Source organism: Moschus berezovskii, chromosome 8 (genome assembly GCF_049115385.1).
Source record: "Moschus berezovskii isolate FMDL1 chromosome 8, NW_MosBer_1.0, whole genome shotgun sequence".
In the NCBI taxonomy this organism is placed as follows: Eukaryota; Metazoa; Chordata; class Mammalia; order Artiodactyla; family Moschidae; genus Moschus; species Moschus berezovskii.
The window spans coordinates 103,402,054-103,421,391 of NC_142467.1; the positions used below are offsets into that span (position 1 = coordinate 103,402,054).

At 38.6% G+C, this 19,338-nt stretch overlaps 1 protein-coding gene and 1 pseudogene across 1 annotated transcript; both read right to left on the reverse strand.

The window, feature by feature from the left end:
• Positions 1-2,732: 2,732 nt before the first annotated feature.
• LOC129558115 (olfactory receptor-like protein OLF4) lies at positions 2,733-3,716 on the reverse strand. The gene has a single exon (XM_055428976.2). The coding sequence runs from the start codon at positions 3,714-3,716 to the stop codon at positions 2,733-2,735; it is 984 nt and encodes a 327-aa protein (XP_055284951.2).
• A 297-nt stretch (positions 3,717-4,013) lies between these two features.
• Positions 4,014-16,562, reverse strand: LOC129558114 (olfactory receptor 7A17-like; annotated as a pseudogene).
• Positions 16,563-19,338: the final 2,776 nt, after the last annotated feature.

Consider the following 19,338-nt stretch of genomic DNA (forward strand, 5'->3'; position numbering starts at 1 on the left):
ACCTCCTCTCACTTGAATATTGATTTTCCATAATTTAAGGAGGTGTCATATAACATGTAAAACAATATTTTGCCCATAAATGTAAAGTACAATTTAAGACTTTGCTATATCGTATTTCACAATATTGTGATGGCCTCTGCCATACATCACCATGAATGGGCCAAAGGGAAGCATATGTCCTCTCTGGAAAGGAGAGGTCACATTCTTTATGTCAAATATTTATGCAAATTTGTGTTACCTATTATCCAAATGGTTTAATTAAGTGACTGATGTCATCTAAGACAACTATAGCCTTATTGATTTTCTGTTTGGACCATCTGTCCATTGATATAGTTGGGATTGTAAATTGATACAGCCACTAAGGAAAATGGTCTTCCCTCATAGCTCAGTTGGTAAAGAATCTGCCTGTAATGCAGGAGACCCGGGTTGATTCCTGAGTTGGGAAGATCTGCTACAGAAGGGATAGGCTACCCACTTCAATATTCTTGGGCTTCCCTTGTGGCTTAGCTGGTAAAGAATCTGCCTGCAATGTGGGAGACCTGAGTTTGATCGCTGGGTTGGGAAGATTCCCTGAAAAAAGGAAAAGCTACCCATTCCAGTATTCTGGCCTGGAGAATTCTATGGACTGTATAGTCCATGGGGTTGCAAACAGTCAGACACGACTAAGTGGCCCTCACTCACTCACTCACTCATTCACTATGGGAAACAGTAGGGAGTTTTCTCAATGACCTAAAAATAGAACTAGTATATGATCCTAGAAACTACTCTTAGGGATATATCCCCCCAAAATATAAAAGCACAAATTTGAAAAGACACATGCACCCTAATGTTCATTACAGCACTGTTTACAATAGCCAAAATATGGAAGCAACACAAATGTCCATCAATAGACAAGTATATAAAGAATGTGTGACACAAATAAATAAACATTAATATGTATAAATAATGAAATGTTACTCAGACATTAAGAAGAATAAAATTCTACTATTTGAAGCCATGTGGATGGACCTAACTATTATTATGTTTAGTGAAATAAGTCAGAGAGAGAAAAAGTAGTGTATGATATAACATGATGTATGGTAAATATTCATATGGAATCTTAAAAATAAAACAATGAGAATACATGCAAAACAGAAACATACTCACAGATGCAGAACACAAACTAAAAGTTACCAGACTGTAAAGAGAATGGGGTATTAGCAAATTAGCAGTATGGGAAAAAGATCAAAACTACTGCATAAGCAAGCAACAAGGATATATTGTGTAGCACAGGCAATTATAGACATTATCTTTTATTAACTTTTAGTGAAATAAAATCTGTAAAAATACTGAATCAGTGTGTTATGCACCTGAAATAAATAAGACATTGTGATTCAACTCTACTTCAGATTTAAAAATCAGGAAAAAATTTCAAAAAGTGCATTGCCTTGGGGATACCACATGGGTACATGCATTTGTTCATCTATTTTTGCCATTGTCTATGGTATGTATGGGGTTTCCCAAGTGGTTCAGTGGGTAAAGAATCTGCTTGCAATACCAGAGACCCAGGAGACACAGGTTCTATCCTTGGGTCAGGAAGATCCCCTGGAGGAAGGCATGGCAACCCACTCTAGTATTCTTGCCTGGAAAATTCCATGGACAGAGGAGCATGGCAGACTACAGTCCATAGAGTCACAAAGAGTCGGACACAAACGAAGCAACTGAGCATGCATGCACACACATTGTAGGTATTGAAGACACTGAGGTGAACAAGATAATAGGCACTTAATGAGAAAAAAATTAAATTGCACATTACAAATGACACTAAATTTTAAAAAGTCTAGAATATCAGGAAAAAAGAGTTAAGGTAGTTATATACAAAGAAATGATACAAACAAAAATCAAATTTGTGGTCTGAGATTTTAATCTTTACAAATACGTGAATGGACATGAATGCTTAGAGTGGTTATTTTTCATAGCAGAACTACAATTCATGACTATTCTTCATACAAACAACAAAAAAAGTCATTGATACTATATGTTTTATTTGAGAATAAATATTTTTCCCTTTTTTAATTAATTAATTTTAGTTGGAGAACAATTACTTTATGAAATTGTGATGGTTTTTGCCATAACATCAGCATGAACCAGACATGGGTGCAAAATGTCCCCCCATCCTGAACCCCTTCTCCACTCCCTCCCCATTGAAACATGTATATTACCATATGTAAAAACAGATGACCAGTGCAAGTTCGATGCATGAGAATAAATTAAGAAGGATTTTCCAGGCGGCACTAGTGGTAAAGAACCTGCAGGGTAGACATAAGAGATGCAGGTTAGATCCCTGGGTTGGGAAGATCCCTTGGAGGAAGGCACAGCAATCCACTCCAGTATTCTTGCCTGAAGAATCCCATGGACAGAGGAACCTGGCAGGTTATAGTACATAGGGTCGCAAAGAGTTGGACTTGACTAAAATGACTTAGCATGCATGCAGTTTTAAGAAATTCATCTAGTAATATGAAAAAAAATGATTAATTACAAATTATCCAGATCCAAGGCTGAGAATAAATCTAAGAAACTGGGAAAACCATAAAATGAAAAAAAAAATATTTGAGTTATGAAAGATATCACAAGCCTTCACTGAGTTATATAAATTGTATGGAGAAGCTGAAGTCAAAAAAGGAAAATTCCCAGAAATAAATTGAAAGAGCAAGTTCAACTTCCACAGCCTGATCAAAGAATCTGATCAAAGATTAGCAATTTATGATTCTGAGGCTTTTCTTCAGCCCAGGTGAATTACCTTTTTTTATAGCTGATATTTGAAAGAATGCTCTCAGAGCTCTCTTAATGTCTCTGTTCCTCAGACTGTAGATGAAGGGGTTCAGCATGGGTGTGACCACAGTGTACATCACCGAGGCTGTTGCACTTGAGTGTGGGCTGTGAGGAGCAGCAGAGCTAAGATACACTCCTAAGGCTGTACAGTAAAATAAGGAGACAACTGAGAGGTGCGATGCACAGGTGGAGAATGCTTTACACTTCCCCTGAACTGATGAGATTCTACATATTGAGGAAGCTATCTTACAGTAAGTGTAAAGGATACCAGCAAGGGGAACACCACCCAGAAGCCCAGCTGCAAAATTCATCACCAGCCCATTAAGAAAGTTGCTGGAACACGCAAGCTGAATCAACTGTTTGAGTTCACAGAAATAGTGAGGGATTTTCACCTCTCTGCAGAAGGACAGCGTCAATACCATTAAGGTTTCTAACAAGGGATGTAGGACACTGATGATCCAGCTAACTAGAACCAGAATTACACAGTGTTGTGGGTTCATGATGACCGTGTAGTGAAGGGGGCGGCAGATGGCCACAAAGCGGTCATAAGCCATTACAGTCAGGAGGAAGTCATCCAACACTGTAAACAGCATGAAAAAATACATCTGAATCATGCAGCCTTCATAGGTTATAACTTGGCTCTGTGTCTGGATGTTCCACAGCATTTTTGGGATGGTGGTGGAGGTGAAGCAGATGTCTACAAAGGACAGGTAGGAGAGGAAGAAGTACATGGGTGTGTGGAGGTGGAAGTCTGAGCTGACGGCCAGGATGATGAGCAGGTTTCCAAACACAGTGATCAGGTACATGGAGAGGAAAAGTCCAAATATGAGGGGCTGCAGTTCTGGTTCCTCTGAAAATCCCAGAAGAAGAAATTCTGAAACATGTGTTAGGTTCCTTGGTACCATGTTCTGAAGGTAACTATGAGGAAAGGGGAAAATAGCATGACTGATATTTTACACAATCAGATATTGCTCACATTGTTGAAGGGCTGCCATTTATAATTGCCTATCAAAATATTAACTTCAAAAATTTGTTCATGAATTCAGTCCCCTTGGTGGAATTTCTTATATCATCTTTAATTAGCAAGCTTGTTCAACTTTCAGCATTTTGCCTGGCAAGTGATGTATTTTCATATTTAAGGAGAAATTCTTTCATTTGTTCAGGGCATTTAAATTGTGTGCCGACAATGTTCCAGGTGCTGTCTAGGCAATGAGTATGGGGTTCTGAAAAATAAGAGCTCTTACAATCCATCTACAGAGAAAAATCCAGAGAATTGAAAAAAAGTATAGCTTCTCAGATTGTGACAGATGCTATGAAGAAAGTGAAAGCAAGTATAAGAGAATGAGTAAAGAGGGGGTGTTATTTTTTATGGATGTTCATGCTAAGACATGAAAACTTGAAAAACAAGGTGACATTTCCATGAATGTATCAGAGGAAATGTGTGCCAGGCAGGGAGAACAACAGTGCAAAGAGAGTACTTCTGTAAGATGTTCAGTATGGGAAAGGTAATGGGTAGGAGGGAGAGTGAGGAGAGATGATGTCATAGGATGCTGAGGAGCAAGGTGGCCTCCCCACTGCTGCTGAAACATCACATATCAAGGAGTCCCTTATATACATTATATATCTTTAGAATTTTAGGAGATTGTTGCAAAGTTGGCTTGTAAGTACTAATGAATCCCTTATGTCAGTTGAGTTTAGAACTCTGTTATAAGATTCACCTTGGAATGTATGTGCTCAGAACTCCTGCCTGGAGGACCTCACACACTTCACAAGGCATGAAAAGACACACACACAGTAGAACCTTCCTTCCTATGCTGTGAACTTCCATGTCTTTTTCATCCCTAACTACCCTTATTAAGTTAGATGTTGATATAACTCAAGATGGTCATGGCAAATTATTTAGAAGTGGCATTCAGAAATCCCAGTTTGTAAAATTTCCAACATTCCCAGACAGCTTGGGTAAAGAATCTGCCTGCAATGCAGGGGACACAAGAGACACAAGTTCGATCCCTTGGTCGGGAAGATCCTCTGGAGAAGGGAAAGGCAACTCACTCCAGTATTCTTTCCTGGAGAATCCCATGGACAGAGGAGCCTAGTGGGCTATAGTCCATAGCATTTCAAAGAGTTAGACACAACTGAAATGACAGAGCACAGTACCAATAAACTTGGAGCTCTGTTTTGGTATAGCCATTTTATTCTTTGAATTAAACTTATGTTGAAAATTTATTACATAAACTCGTGTTCAGTTGATAAGTCATGTCTGATTCTTTCCATGGACTGCAACACATCAGGCTTCCCTGTCCTTCGCTATCTCCTGGAATTTGCTTGCATTCAAGTCCATTGAGTCTGTGATGCTATATGTTTGCATATGTGTGTGTGTGTGTGTATAATTTTCTTTCTCAAAGCCTGAATTTTAAGATATATATATATATATATACACGTGCACTTCCTTGGTGGTCCAGTGGTTAAGAATCTGGCTTCAATGCAGGGGTCACGGTTTGATCCCTGGTCCAGGAAGATTCCACATGCTGCCAGATAACTAAGCCCATGCATAACAACTACTGAGCCAGAGTGCCCTTGAGCTCGTGCTCCCCCAAACAGAAGCCACCACAATGAGAAGCCTACACACTGAAACTAGAAAGTGGCCCTTGCTCACTCCAACTATAGAAAAGACCACATATCAATGAAGACCCAGCACAGGCAAAAATAAATAATTAAATAAAACTGAAAAATAATGTATGTATACGTTGAGAGAGGAAAATGTTCTATATCATTCTTTTACAAGTGGTTGACCAGTTTTCCCAGCACCACTTGTTAAAAGAGATTGTCTTTTCTCCATTGAATATTCTTGTTTCCTTTGTCAAAGATGAGGTGTCCATACGTGTCTGGATTTATCTCTGGGCTTTCTATTTTGTTCCATTGATCTATATTTCTGTCTTTGTGCCAGTACCATACTGTCTAGATGACTGTGGCTTTGTAGTAGAGCCTGAAGTCCGGCATGTTGATGTCTCCAGTTCCATTCTTCTTTCTCAAGATTCCTTTGGCTATTCAAGGTTTTTTGTATTTCCATACAAATTGTGAAATTATTTGTTCTAGTTCTGTGAAAAGGACCATTGATATCTTGATAGGGATTGCATTGAATCTATAGATTGCTTTGGATATTATACTCATTTTCACCATATTGATTCTTCCGATACATGAACACGGTATATTTCTCCATCTATTAGTGGCCCTGTTGATTTCTTTCACCAGTGTTTTATAGTTATATATATATATAGGTCTTTGTTTCTTTAGGTAGATATATTCCTAAGTATTTTATTCTTTTTGTTGCGATGGTAAATGGAATTGTTTCCTTAATTTCTCTTTCTATTTTCTCATTATTAGTGTATAGGAATGGAAGGGATTTCTGCGTGTTGATTTTATATCCTGAAACTTTACTGTATTCATTGATTAGCTCGAGTAATTTTCTGTTAGGGTCTTTAGGCTTTTCTGTGTAGAGGATCATGTCATCTGCAAACAGTGAGAGTTTTACTTCTTCTTTTCCAATTTGGATTCCTTTTATGTCTTTTTCTGCTCTGATTGCTGTGGCCAAAAGTTCCAAAACTATTTTGAATAGTAGTGGTGAGAGTGGGCACCCTTGTCTTGTTCCTGACTTTAGGGGCAACAATTTCAATTTTTCACCATTGAGGATAATGTTTGCTGTGGGTTTGTCATATATAGCTTTTATTATGTTGAGGAATGTTCCTTCTATTCCCGCCTTCTGGAGAGTTTTGATCATAAATGGATGTTGAATTTTGTCAAAGGCTTTTTCTGCATCTATTGAGATAATCATATGGCTTTTATTTTTCAATTTGTTAATGTGTTGTATTACATTGATTGATTTGTGAATATTGAGGAATCCTTGCATCACTGGGATAGAGTCCATTTCGTCATGATGTATGATCTTTTTAGTATGTTGTTGGATTCTGATTGCTAGAATCTTGTGAAGGATTTTTGCACCTATGTTCATCAGTGATATTGCCTGTAGTTCTCTTTTTTTGTGGCATCTTTGTCAGGTTTTGGTTTTAGGGTGATGGTGGCCTCATAAAATGAGTTTGGAAGTTTACCTTCCTCTGCAATTTTCTGGAAGGGTTTGAGTAGGATAGGTGTTAGCTCTTCTCTAAATTTTTGGTAGAATTCAAAGGTGAAGCCGTCTGGACCTGGGCTTTTGTTTGCTGGAAGATTTCTGATTACAGTTTCAATTTTCGTGCTTGTGATGGGTCTATTAAGATTTTTTATTTCTTCTGGTTCAGTTTCGGAAAGTTTTACTTTTCTAAGAATTTGTCCATTTCTTCCAAGTTGCCCATTTTATTGTCATATAATTGCTGATAGTAGTCTCTTTTGATCCTTTTTATATCTGTGTTGTCTGTTGTGATCTCTCCATTTTCATTTCTAATTTTATTGATTTGATTTTATCCCTTTGTTTCTTGACATACACAAAAATAAAACCAAAATGGATTAAAGATCTAAACATAAGACCAGAAACTATAAAACTCCTAGAGGAGAACATAAGCAAAACACTCTCTGACAAAAATAACAGCAGGACCCTCCATGACCCATATTCCAGAATATTGCAAATAAAAGCAAAAATAAACAAATGGGACCTAATGAAAATTAAAAGCTTCTGCACAGCAAAGGAAACTATAAGCAACGTGAAAAGACAGTCTTCAGAATAGGAGAAAATAATAGCAAATGAAGCAACTGACAAACAATTAATCTCAAAAACAAAACATACAAGCAACTCCTACAGCTCAATTCCAGAAAAAATAAACTACCCAATCAAAAAATGGGCGAAATTACTAAACAGACATTTCTCCAAAGAAGACATACAGATGGCTAACAAACACATGAAAAAATGCTCAACAACACTCATTATCAGAGAAATGCAAATCAAACCCACAATGAGGTACCATTTCACTCGAGTCAGAATGGCCACTATCCAAAAGTCTACAAGCAATAAATGGTGGAGAGGGTGTGGAGAAAAGGGAACCCTCTTACATTGTTGGTGGGAATGCAAACTAGTACAGCCACTATGGAGAACTGTGTGGAAATTCCTTTAAAAACTGGAAATAGAGTTGCCATATGACCCAGCAACCCCACTCCTGGGCATACACACCGAGGAAACCAGAATTGAAAGAGACACATGTACTCCGATGTTCATTGCAGCACTGTTTAGAGTAGCCAGGACATGGAAGCCACCTAGAGGTCCATCTTCAGATGAATGGATAAGAAAGCTGTGGTACATATACACAATAGAGTATTACTCAGTCATTAAAAAGAATACACTTGAATCAGTTCTAATGAGGTGGATGAAACTGGAGCCTATTATACAGAGTGAAGTAAGCCAGAAAAAAAAAACACCAATACAGTATACTAATGCATATATATGGAATTTAGAAAGATGATAACGATAACCCTGTATATGAGACAGCAAAAGAGACACAGATGTATAGAACAGTCTTTTGGACTCTGTGGGATACAGGGTGCTTGGGGCTGGTGCACTGGGATGACCCAGAGGGATGGGATGGGGAGGGAGGTGGGAGAGGGGTTTAAGATGGGGAACACATGTACACCCAGGGAGGATTCATGTATGGCAAAACCAATACAATATTGTAAAGTAATCGGCCTCCAATTAAAATAAATTTTAAAAAAGGATATACATGTCATGATGATTCCAACCTTCTCTCTGAGTAACATTCTTCATTTTAGTTATCTTAGACATTGTGTTATTTATACATCTCTTCCATCGTACTCATCTTCTCAATGAACACAGGGTCCAAGCAGACAAAGACTTCACCTGCTATGTTCAAGTCTGTATTTCAACCTTGTGTGAATGAATACATATGCACTTGTACAAAAATGAATTTAGAAAAAATGAAAAGTTGGGAAAAGGAGAAGGAGAATGAAACCAGGTTAAATAGTATGGTTTCAAGACAAGTTTAGCAAACAAAATTGAATGGAGTGTTTAAAACTAATTGTGTAAGAACTATAATAGCAATAACTTATGGGTTTTCCTTGTTGTTCAGCTGGTAAAGAATCTGCCTGCAATGCAGGAGACTTGGGTTTGATTACTGAGTTGGGAAGATTCCCTGGCGAAAGGAACAGCTACCCACACCAGTATTCTGGCCTGGAGAATGCCATGGACTGTATGTATAGTCCTTGGGTCGACAGGACTGAGCAACTTTCTGACCTATGATACAAAAATGGACTAATTAAATTGACAATGACCTAGATGTAAAATAACATAAAACATAATCTTCCTAGAATGTTCTAGTATATAGCACATTCTCAGTTATTTGTTGAATACATTAGGATTTAGGTCTCTATTTAAGTACATTTAATACTGGACTGCAAGGAGATCCAACCAGTCCATTCTAAAGGAGATCAATCCTGGGTGTTCATTGGAGGGACTGATGCTAAAGCTGAAACTCCAATCCTTTGGCCACCTCATGCGAAGAGTTGACTCACTGGAAAAGAGTCTGATGCTGGGAGGGATTGGGGGTGCGAGGAGATGGGGACGACAGAGAATGAGATGGCTGGATGACATCACCGACTCCATGGACATGAGTTTGAGTGAACTCCAGGAGTTGGTGATGGACAGGGAGGCCTGGCGTGCTGTGGTTCATGGGGTCGCAAAGAGTCGGACACGACTGAGTGACTGAACTGAACTGAATATGTGGTAAGGTTGTATTTCATTTTATCCGAAAGAATTGAATTGTTGATGAAATTAAACACAGATGTCTATTTATTTTGCCCAGTCTGTAGTTTCCCAACATAAAACTTCTTACAAAAAATTAGAAAGATTATAACCTCAGTGTAAGAGTGACAGACACTTCATAGATAAACATCATGCAATCTACATATAAAGTCTTTGCCTGGGTGAAACCATGACAAATAAGTCAAGATACTCAGAAGTAAGACAGTAGACATTTTTAACTAAAGGGAAAAAAAATTTTAATTTATGACCTAAAGAAAGTACTTAAAGTCAGTTCAAAAACAATATTTTGTTAAAATTATTTGAAAGATTAATACCTATAGAAAAATGGACATATAAAACATGTGGGTATATAATAATAATACTAGGCAAATCAAAATCATGACCAAGTGTAAAAATCTTTGCTTGAACTTAGTATATAGTTTAAGAGAACAGCAAACAATCTTTATCATACCATTGTCCTGGGGAAAACTTAAAGACTGTTCACATTTTGGGGTAAGAATGCTGCTGCTAAGTCACTTCAGTCGTGTCTGACTCTGTGCGACCCCACAGACGGAAGCCCACCAGGCTTCCCCGTCCCTGGGATTCTCCAGGCAAGAACACTGGAGTGGGTTGCCACTTTCTTCTCCAATGCATGAAAGGGAAAAGTGAAAGTGAAGTCACTCAGTTGTGTTCAACTCTTAGCTACCCCATGGATTGCAGCCTACCAGGCTCTTCCATCCATGGGATTTTCCAGGCAAGAGTACTGGATAATTGCCCTCAAATGTGCTAGTAGTAGTAAAGAAGCAGCCTCTGGTTTTTATGGAAGAAATGTGAGGTATTCCAACCTTTTAGGGAAACAATCTGAAGATAGCTATTAGTAGTCAAACTACAAATATTCTTTTTACACTTTAAATCAGTTTTTAATAATGAGTAAGATTTTTTCCATTAGGAACTTAAATGCTTTCAGGCTGACAAATATCTTTAGCAATTGCCATAGTCAAGAATATATCCAAAGTGGACAGTACAAAGAAGCTAAATTTTGGTAACTACCCTAGCAATCTGGTGATTAAGACTCCATGCTTCCAATGCAGGGATCACAGGTTCAATCCCTGGTCAAGGAACAAAGACCCACATGCTGTGGGGCAAAGAAAAAAAAAAAAAGATGTTAAGTTTTAAAAAATGAGTAAAAATAAATTTTATGGGAATAAGAAAAGATGTATGTATTGTCAATTAATCCATGTATTAAATAAATACTTACTGAATACCTGCTGTAGGCTATACAATAAGCTAGTCACTGAAGATTTTAACCCAATTCAAGGATAATGCAATTTAATCAAGAAAAAAATACATTTGTAAAAGACTTACAGAAATAAATGTCATATTGCAATTAAAATAAGCATTATGATGGACACAAACAATGCTCAAGAAGCATGTAACAAGAAACTGAGCTAGTCTAAATCAATGCTAGGCAAAAGAAGTCTCATAAACAAATGCACTGAAATAGGAAAATTTAATACTAGATCAGGAACAGGGAAATAGAGATCATAGTGGGTTGTGTTTCCAGAAGCTGAAAATCTAAAACTCATTATTTCCAAGCTTAACATTCTTGACTTTTTTGCTCTCACTTCCTTTAACATTTGTTGTTATTTAATTGCTCAGTCATGCCTGACTCTTTTGTGACCCCATGGACTGCAGCCCACCAGGTTCCTCTGTCCATAGGATTTCCCAGGCAAGAATACTGAAGTGAATTGTCATTTCCTACTACATGGGATCTTCCCAACCGAGGGATGGAACTCCACACCTCCTGCATTGCATGCAGATTCTTTACTGCTGAGACATGACATGTGGGAAGACCTTCCTTTAAATAAGTAAGTCATTAAACATGTGATAGAAATTTCTTGTATCTATCTTCTCTTCATGGCAACAATTGATCAAAGCTTCCTCTCCCACTATATGTTTTGAGCCTCTTTGGCCTCTGCTTACTCTCATTCTCCCCTTATGTCTAACTCCTGAAAAAACATATTGCAGTATAATTGTTTCATAATGTTGTGCCAGTTTCTGTTATACAGCAAAGTGAATCAGTTATAAATATATATATATACACTCACACACCCTCTTTTTTGGGGTTTTCTTCCCATTTAGGTCACCACAGAGACTTAGTAGAGTTCACTGTGCTGTACAGTAATTTCTCATTAGCTGTCTCTTTTATACATAGCAGTGTATATATGTCAATCCCAATCTCCCAATCCATCCCACCCCCACATCCCTCCTTTGGTAACCATGAATGTGTTCTCTTTATCTTTGTTTCTATTTCTGAAAGGAGAAATAGAAAATACAGATATTCTTTAACTGAGAACTCTTCAGTGTTGGCACAATTGACATTCAGGTACAGTTCATTGTGGTGGGGTCTGTCCTGTGCTCTGTGGGTGTTTAGAGCCTCCTTGACCTCTGTGGATCCCTTCCCATGTGACAGTCGTAAAAGTCTGGACATTGCTCAAAGTGCCCTGGGGATACTTGGTTAGAATGACAGTTTGACCATAACTGTCTCAACATATTTTTATAGTATTTGCATAACAGTAGTTTAAGGATAAAGTTTAAGAATGGTAAAATGAGAATCACACAGGCACACCATGAAATAGTGCATGAAATGGCATATGCCATGATAATAGCGAACCATCACTGTCATCATTATGTCATCATCATTAGTGCTGAGAAGGAATATAATACTGAGCAAGAAGGAAATAGGACAAAAGGTAAGAAAATCGACTGAGCTTTTAGGAAGTGTATGAGTATATATGTGTGCATAATACAGAAAAAGTGAAAGTCGCTCAGTCGTGTCCGACTCTTTGCGACCCCATAGACTATACAGTCCATGGAATTCTCCTGGCGAGAATACTGGAGTGGGTAGCCTTTCCCTTCTCCAGGGGATCTTCCCAATCCAGGGATCGAACCCAGGTCTCCCGCATTGTGGGCAGATTCTTTACCAGCTGAGCCACAAGGAAAACCCAGAAAGAAAAGTTTTAAAATAATCTAAGAATTTATGGCAAAAAAATGTTAACTTGAATGAAACTGGTTTAAGTAAAGTTGTTTCAAAACAACTGTATGTAACAAAATGGAATACAAATCTATGTTATATAGAAATGTGAAATAGTAACAATTTAACAAAATCAACATGGATCGTTAATATAAAGTTAAGTTGCCAATGACTTGGAAAAAAAAATAAAACAGAACAACTTTTAAAATGTAGGGAGAAAGCAGTATTTAAGTTATAATTTCACCTTATATGAATAGTTGTGGATTTCAGTGTACCCTGGTGGTTCAGATGGTAAGGAATCTGCCTGCAATGCAGGACACCTGGGTTCAATTCCTGGGTCAGGAAGATCTCCTGGAGAAGGGAATGGCAACCCACCCCAGTATTCTTGCCTGGAGAATTCCATGGACAGAGGAGTCCATGGTGTCACAAATAGTCTGGCATGACTGAGTGACTTTCACTTTCAATTTTCAGAGAAGGTATAGTGATCATTAAAGAAGAATGCCTTCCAAATAATGGTTTGATGTGAAGCAACTTTTAAATACAGGTCTAATCAAAAGGAGCAATTAGGGACTTCCCTGGTGGTCCAACGGTTAAGAATAGGCACTTCCATTGCAGGCGGCACAAGTCCCATCCCTGGTCAGGGAACTAAGATCCCATATACCATGTAGGGTGGCCAAAAATAAATAAATAAAGGAGCAATTAGAAATAGCAGAGATGTAAACGCCCGTTGGAAAAACTGTAACTGGTGATTTATTAGCACGAAGGATACAGAACTTTCGACTTCATTTTTGTCTAAAACAATGATTGGCAAATGGAGAATATTATACTGAAAGATCAATTTCTTTCAGAAAAAAATTAAAAATGAAAACAAATATATAGTGATACATGTAAGTGGAATTTAGAAAAATGGTACAGAACAACCTATTTGTTGGGCAGGAATGGAGACACAGATATTGGGGAAAGACATATGGACACAGCTGGAGGGGAGAAGGGGGCTGAATTGGGAGATTGGGACAACGCAGGTGCACTGCCATGTGTAAAACAGATAGCTAGTGGGGGCCTACTGTGCCGCACAGGGAGCTCAGCTCAGCGCTCCGTGATGACCTAAATAGATGGGATGGGAATGGGAGGGAGGTCCAAGAGGGAGCGGATGTATGTATGCTGCTGCTAAGTCACTTCAGTCGTGTCCGACTCTGTGTGATCCCATAGACGGAAACCCACCAGGCTCCCCCGTCCCTTGGATTCTCCAGAACACTGGAGTGGGTTGCCATTTCCTTCTCCAGGATGTATGTATACATACCGCTGATTCACTTCATAGCACTACAGAAACGAGCACAACGTGGGAAAGCAGCTATGCGCCAATAAATAAACAAATAGAAGGCAATGGAGAAGACACAATATGATTAACTGAGAAATGTGGCCACACCAAATTCATATATATTCACAAGTCCCCTCAAATACATCTATACATAAATAAAGAACTATAGGACAAATAACCAGTATGAGGGGGTGGTGGGAATCTCCAACTGTCTATTTGAAAGATAATAATTATACACGCGGAGATGGCAATGGTACCCCACACCAGTCTTATTGCCTGGAGAATCCCAGGTATGGGGGAGCCTGGTGGGCTGCCGTCTATGGGGTCGCACAGAGTCAGACACAACTGAAGCGACTTAGCAGCAGCAGCAGCAGCAGCAATTACAAACAAGAATAGAAATTCTCCAGTTATATTCTACCAAGGAAAGGGGTCACAAATATAATTGGAGATACAGAAAGTAAATAGTTATCAAATCCACTTAAATATTCAAGCATAACAAGTAATGAAATAATTCAAGTTCATTAACATTCCCCTTTACACAAATTAATTATTTTCCTTCCTTTTTTTCCCCATAGAAGATGCTGTGACATACATGTCTCTTGCAACTGCTGTGGCAAGGATGTGTTTGCAGGCCCTCTTTGGTGTGGACCTTTCTCATCAATAAGGAAATATAGTCAAATATGCCCTATATTGAAAGTTAGAAAAAAATGCCTTCACTTCATTTTATGTCCCTCCAGTTAACACCCTACCTCTTTCTTCCAGTGAATTAGTAAGATACTTGGATATACATTCTATTATATTCTGCCTGGAAGCCCTTTATGTCTCTCTTCCCTTTTGTAATTGGGTTCCTTTCCTGTCATTTAATTGTCATCACTGAATATTGCCTTACTGAGTTCTCTTTTTAGCATCTAAAAAATACTTTAATATTTCAATTAAACAAGCAAACCATCACAGTGTTCTTTGGACTCTGGGATAGACTGAATTATTTTTCACATGTCCTCAGGTAGATATTCTTGATTTTCATTCTCTATGACCTGTTCCTGCAGTGTCTTTTGGGCTCTTGGACTCACCAGCATGGGAACTCTAAGAGGTAGTTCTCTAGGCTGAAGTCTGAATCACTTCCTGGATGGATAAGTCGGAGACTGAAGCTCTGCGCGCAGACAACACAGCAGGAAGGGTTAAACTATCGAAACTTGAGCCGGACTTAGGACTCCAAAAGCAACAACTGTGTCTCATCCACACCCAGGTTGTACAAGCTCAGAGACCACAGCAGAGGAGATATTTACAGCTCTCTCTGTCTGCTCATTATGTACATTTCTCCCATTTTACAACGGCCTGTAGGCACATGAATTCCCTATGGAACTTGGTCTGGACAGAAAGAAATTTTTCCTGTTGATTCTCTGTTCTCAAGAGATTGGGCTATAAGCCAGGAGAATTCAGATCTATTGGGCTTCCCTGATGGCTGAGAGAGTAAAGGATCCACCGTCAATTCAGGAAACATAGGCAATATGGGTTCGATCCCTGGTTCAGGAAGATGCCCTGGAGGAGGATATGGCAACCACTCCAGTATACTTGCCTGGAAAATCCTATGGACAAAGCCTGGTGAGCTACAGTCTGAAGGGTCACAAATAGTTGGACATGACTGAGTGACTAAGCACTTCCTAAGACCTATGCCAATAGGACCTTTTATGATTATCTTTCCAAAGAGTTTTTTCAGATCCCTCTTTAAGTCTTTATTTCTCAGACTATAGATGAAGGGGTTCAGCATGGGTGTGACCACGGTGTACATTACTGAGGCTGTTGCACTTGAGTGGAAGCTGTGGGAAGCAGCAGAGCTGAGGTACACTCCTAAACCTGTACAATAAAATAAGGAGACAACTGAGAGGTGAGATGCACAGGTGGAAAATGCTTTATACTTCCCCTGAGATGATGAGATTCTGCCTATGGAAGAAACTATCCTAGAGTAAGAGTAAAGAATGCACATGAGGGAACCTCCGGCCAGCAACACAGCTCCAGAGTACATCAACCACGTTATTGAGAAAGGTGTCAGAACTGGCCAGTTGGATCATCTGATTGAGTTCACAGAAAAGGTGAGGGATTTCTAAGAAGGTACAGAATGACAGTCTCAACAAACTTAAGCTTTCTAGAAAGGAATGCAGGACACTGATGACCCAGGACAGCAGCACCAGCAGTGCACAGAGCTGGGGGCTCATGATGACCTTGTAGAGCAGGGGGCGGCAGATGGCCAGGAAGCGGTCATAGGCCATCACTGATAGGAGCAAGATGTCAAGTCCTGCAAAGAGTGTGAAAAAATACATCTGTGTGATGCAGCCTTCATAGGTTATGACTTTGCTCTGTGTCTGGATGCTCCACAGCATCTTTGGGATGGTGGTGGAGGTGAAGCAGATGTCTACAAAGGACAGGCTTGAGAGGAAGAAGTACATGGGGGTGTGCAGGTGGGAGTCTGAGCTGATGGCCAGGATGATGAGCAAGTTTCCAAATACAGTGATCAGGTACATGAAGAGGAAAATACCAAATATGAAGTGTTGCAATTTTAATTCCTCTGAGACTCCCAGAAGAAGAAATTGTGAAACTCCTGTTAGGTTTCTTATTGCCATGTGTTGATGGTGACTATAGAAAAAGAGGGAAATAGCATGACTTATTTCCACACAAAAGCATCATTACTCATGTGGTAGAAATGCTACCATTTTTTGCCATCAATAATTGCTTTCAACATTTTGTTCATGGATTTTGTGCACTTGAAGGAACTTCCTGTGTCATCTCTAGTTAGCAAAGTTGTCTCATGGTCAGAGTTTCCCCCAACATGTTATGTATACTACAATTTTAATGAGAGATTCTTTCATGCATTTGAGGAATATAAATTGAATTGTGACAATATTCCAGGTACTATCTAAGCAGGGAGTTAGGGTGTTGGAAAACAAAAGCTCATAAAATCTGGTTGTGCAGAGAATATAAGCAAATAAAAAGAAATTTAAATGTATATATAGCATGTCTTGTGCTTATGGGTCTCTAAGAGACCCATAAAAGAAAAAGAAAAAGAAAGCTGGCATAAAAGCAAGAGTGAAAAGGAAATACTACTTTATGCATGTTTAGACAAGAACTGCAAACAAGATGTTATTTGAACAGACTTCAAAGAAAGGTGACTGTCATGAACAGACTTGGTGAGGTGTGTCCTTACAAGGGAGCAGCCAGTGCACAGGCCCTGAGGAAACTGCTTGTTTGAGATGACCCAGTTGATAAAAGGAAGCCAATATGGTGAGGGAAAATGAGCAGGAGGATTAGTGAGGAGAGATATTGTCAGAGAATGATGAAAAATTATGTAGCCTCCGTGTTACTGCTGAATCTTCAAGTCATAAAGTCCACATGTGTCTTCAGCACTTTAGGAAACTCCATATGTTAAAAAGTCTATACAACTTATCTCACTTAGCATAATGGCTTCAAGTTTCAACCATGCTGTTGCTAATGGCAAGACTTCATTAGTTGATCTAAACTGTACTATTAGTTTCAGGTGTACAACATAGCGCTTTGATATTTTTATAGATTATACTCCATTTAAAATTATTACAAAATATTGGTTATACTCCCTATGCTGTACATTGCATATTTATATCTTGTTTGCTTTATTTCTTTATTATTTTTAAATTATTTATTTATTTTGGCTGTGCTGGATCTTCAATGCTGTGCAGGCTTTTATGATAAGCGAAATAAGTCAGACAGAGACAAACAAACGCTGTAAGATCTTGCTTATATGTGGAATCGAAAAAACAAAACCAGAAGCCAAGTTCATAGATAGAACAGATTGTGGCTACCAGAGGCAGGAGCAGGGAGTGGGGGTGGGTAAATTGGATAAAAGGGGTCAAAGGTACACACTTCCAGTTATAAGATTAAAAAGTCATGGGGCTATAATATACAATATTGTGACTATAGTTAATAATACTGCATTGCATATTTGAAAGTTGCTAATAGACCAACATAGATAGCATATTAAACAGCAGAGACATTACTTTGCCAACAAAGGTCCATCTAGTCAAGGCTATGGTTTTTCCCGTGGTCATGTATGGATGTGAGAGTTGGACTGTGAAGAAAGCTGATCACCGAAGAATTGATGCTTTTGAACTGTGGTGTTGGAAAAGACTCTTGAGAGTTCCTTGGACTGCAAGGAAATCCAACCAGTCCATTCTAGAGGAGATCAATCCTGGGTGTTCATTTGAAGGACTGATGCTAAAGCTGAAACTCCAATATTTTGGTCACCTCATGCGACGAGTTGACTCACTGGAAAAGACTCTGATGCTGGGAGGGATTGGGGATGGGAGGAGAAGGGGACGACAGAGAATGAGATGGCTGGATGGCATCACCGACTCTGTGGACATGAGTTTGAGTGTACTCCGGGAGTTGGTGATGGATAGGGAGGCCTGGCGTGCTGTGATTCATGGGGTCGCAAAGAGTCGGACATGACTGAGCTACTGAACTGAACTGAGTAGAGTAAATCTTAAAAGTTTCTATCAAGACAAAAATTATAACTTCACTTGGTGACATGTATTAACTAGACTCATTTTGATAACCATTTCACAATATATATAAATATTGAATCATTATGTTGTAAGCCTGAAACTAATATAACATATGTTGATTACATCTCAATAAAAGATACTTTTAAAAAAATGCCTATAGCAAGCAAAATTTAAGGAAAATCCAGAAATGATTTCTCAAAGAAATGATGCACAATAATGGCAATTTAATGATATCAAGTGTGTCACTAATTCAATTTTTGGCTTTTGGAAATGAAAGAATATGACAGAATGTCTTTTTTAATGTGGGGAGGAAGCAGTAGCTAAGTTATAATTTCCTCTTCCATGGGGACATACGGACTCAAATTCAGGTATGGAACACAAAGTTGTCTTTAGTTAAATGTAAAGGAGAATGCCTTCCAAATAGTAGTGGCTGAATATGTGCAACTTTCATAGATATATCTGATCAAAATAGAAAAAAATAAACAATAAGGGATAAAAGATATGAAAGGTAGTTGGAAATGCATAAAAAACATGAAATTAGCACTCAATATACAGAAGGATATTTTCATTTCTATTTAAGCAAGGATTTTCAAGTAAAGGATATTTAAGTGACAACTCTATTCCTTCAGTTAAACGTTTTTTTAAAAGCAAGAGATGAATTGCAAAAAATGAAAAACAATAAGATAAATTGACCCTGATTTTACCACACAAAATGTATAAACTCTCAGACATTGTGTACAAATTGTTTCATATATACACAAAATAAGTAAATGGCAAGCAGCAAGCTTGATGAAAAAATTTAATTCTTTGCTTGGGAGAATAAAACATAAAACAGGAATGAATCATGCTGGATTCACCTGGAGGGATGGGGTGGGGAGGGAGTGGTGAGGGGGTTTCAGCTGGGGAG

What these genes read in the sequence shown, in the direction of transcription:
- LOC129558115 (XM_055428976.2), bottom strand. Translation starts at nt 3,716, where the DNA reads ATGGTACCAAGGAACCTAACACATGTTTCAGAATTTCTTCTTCTGGGA.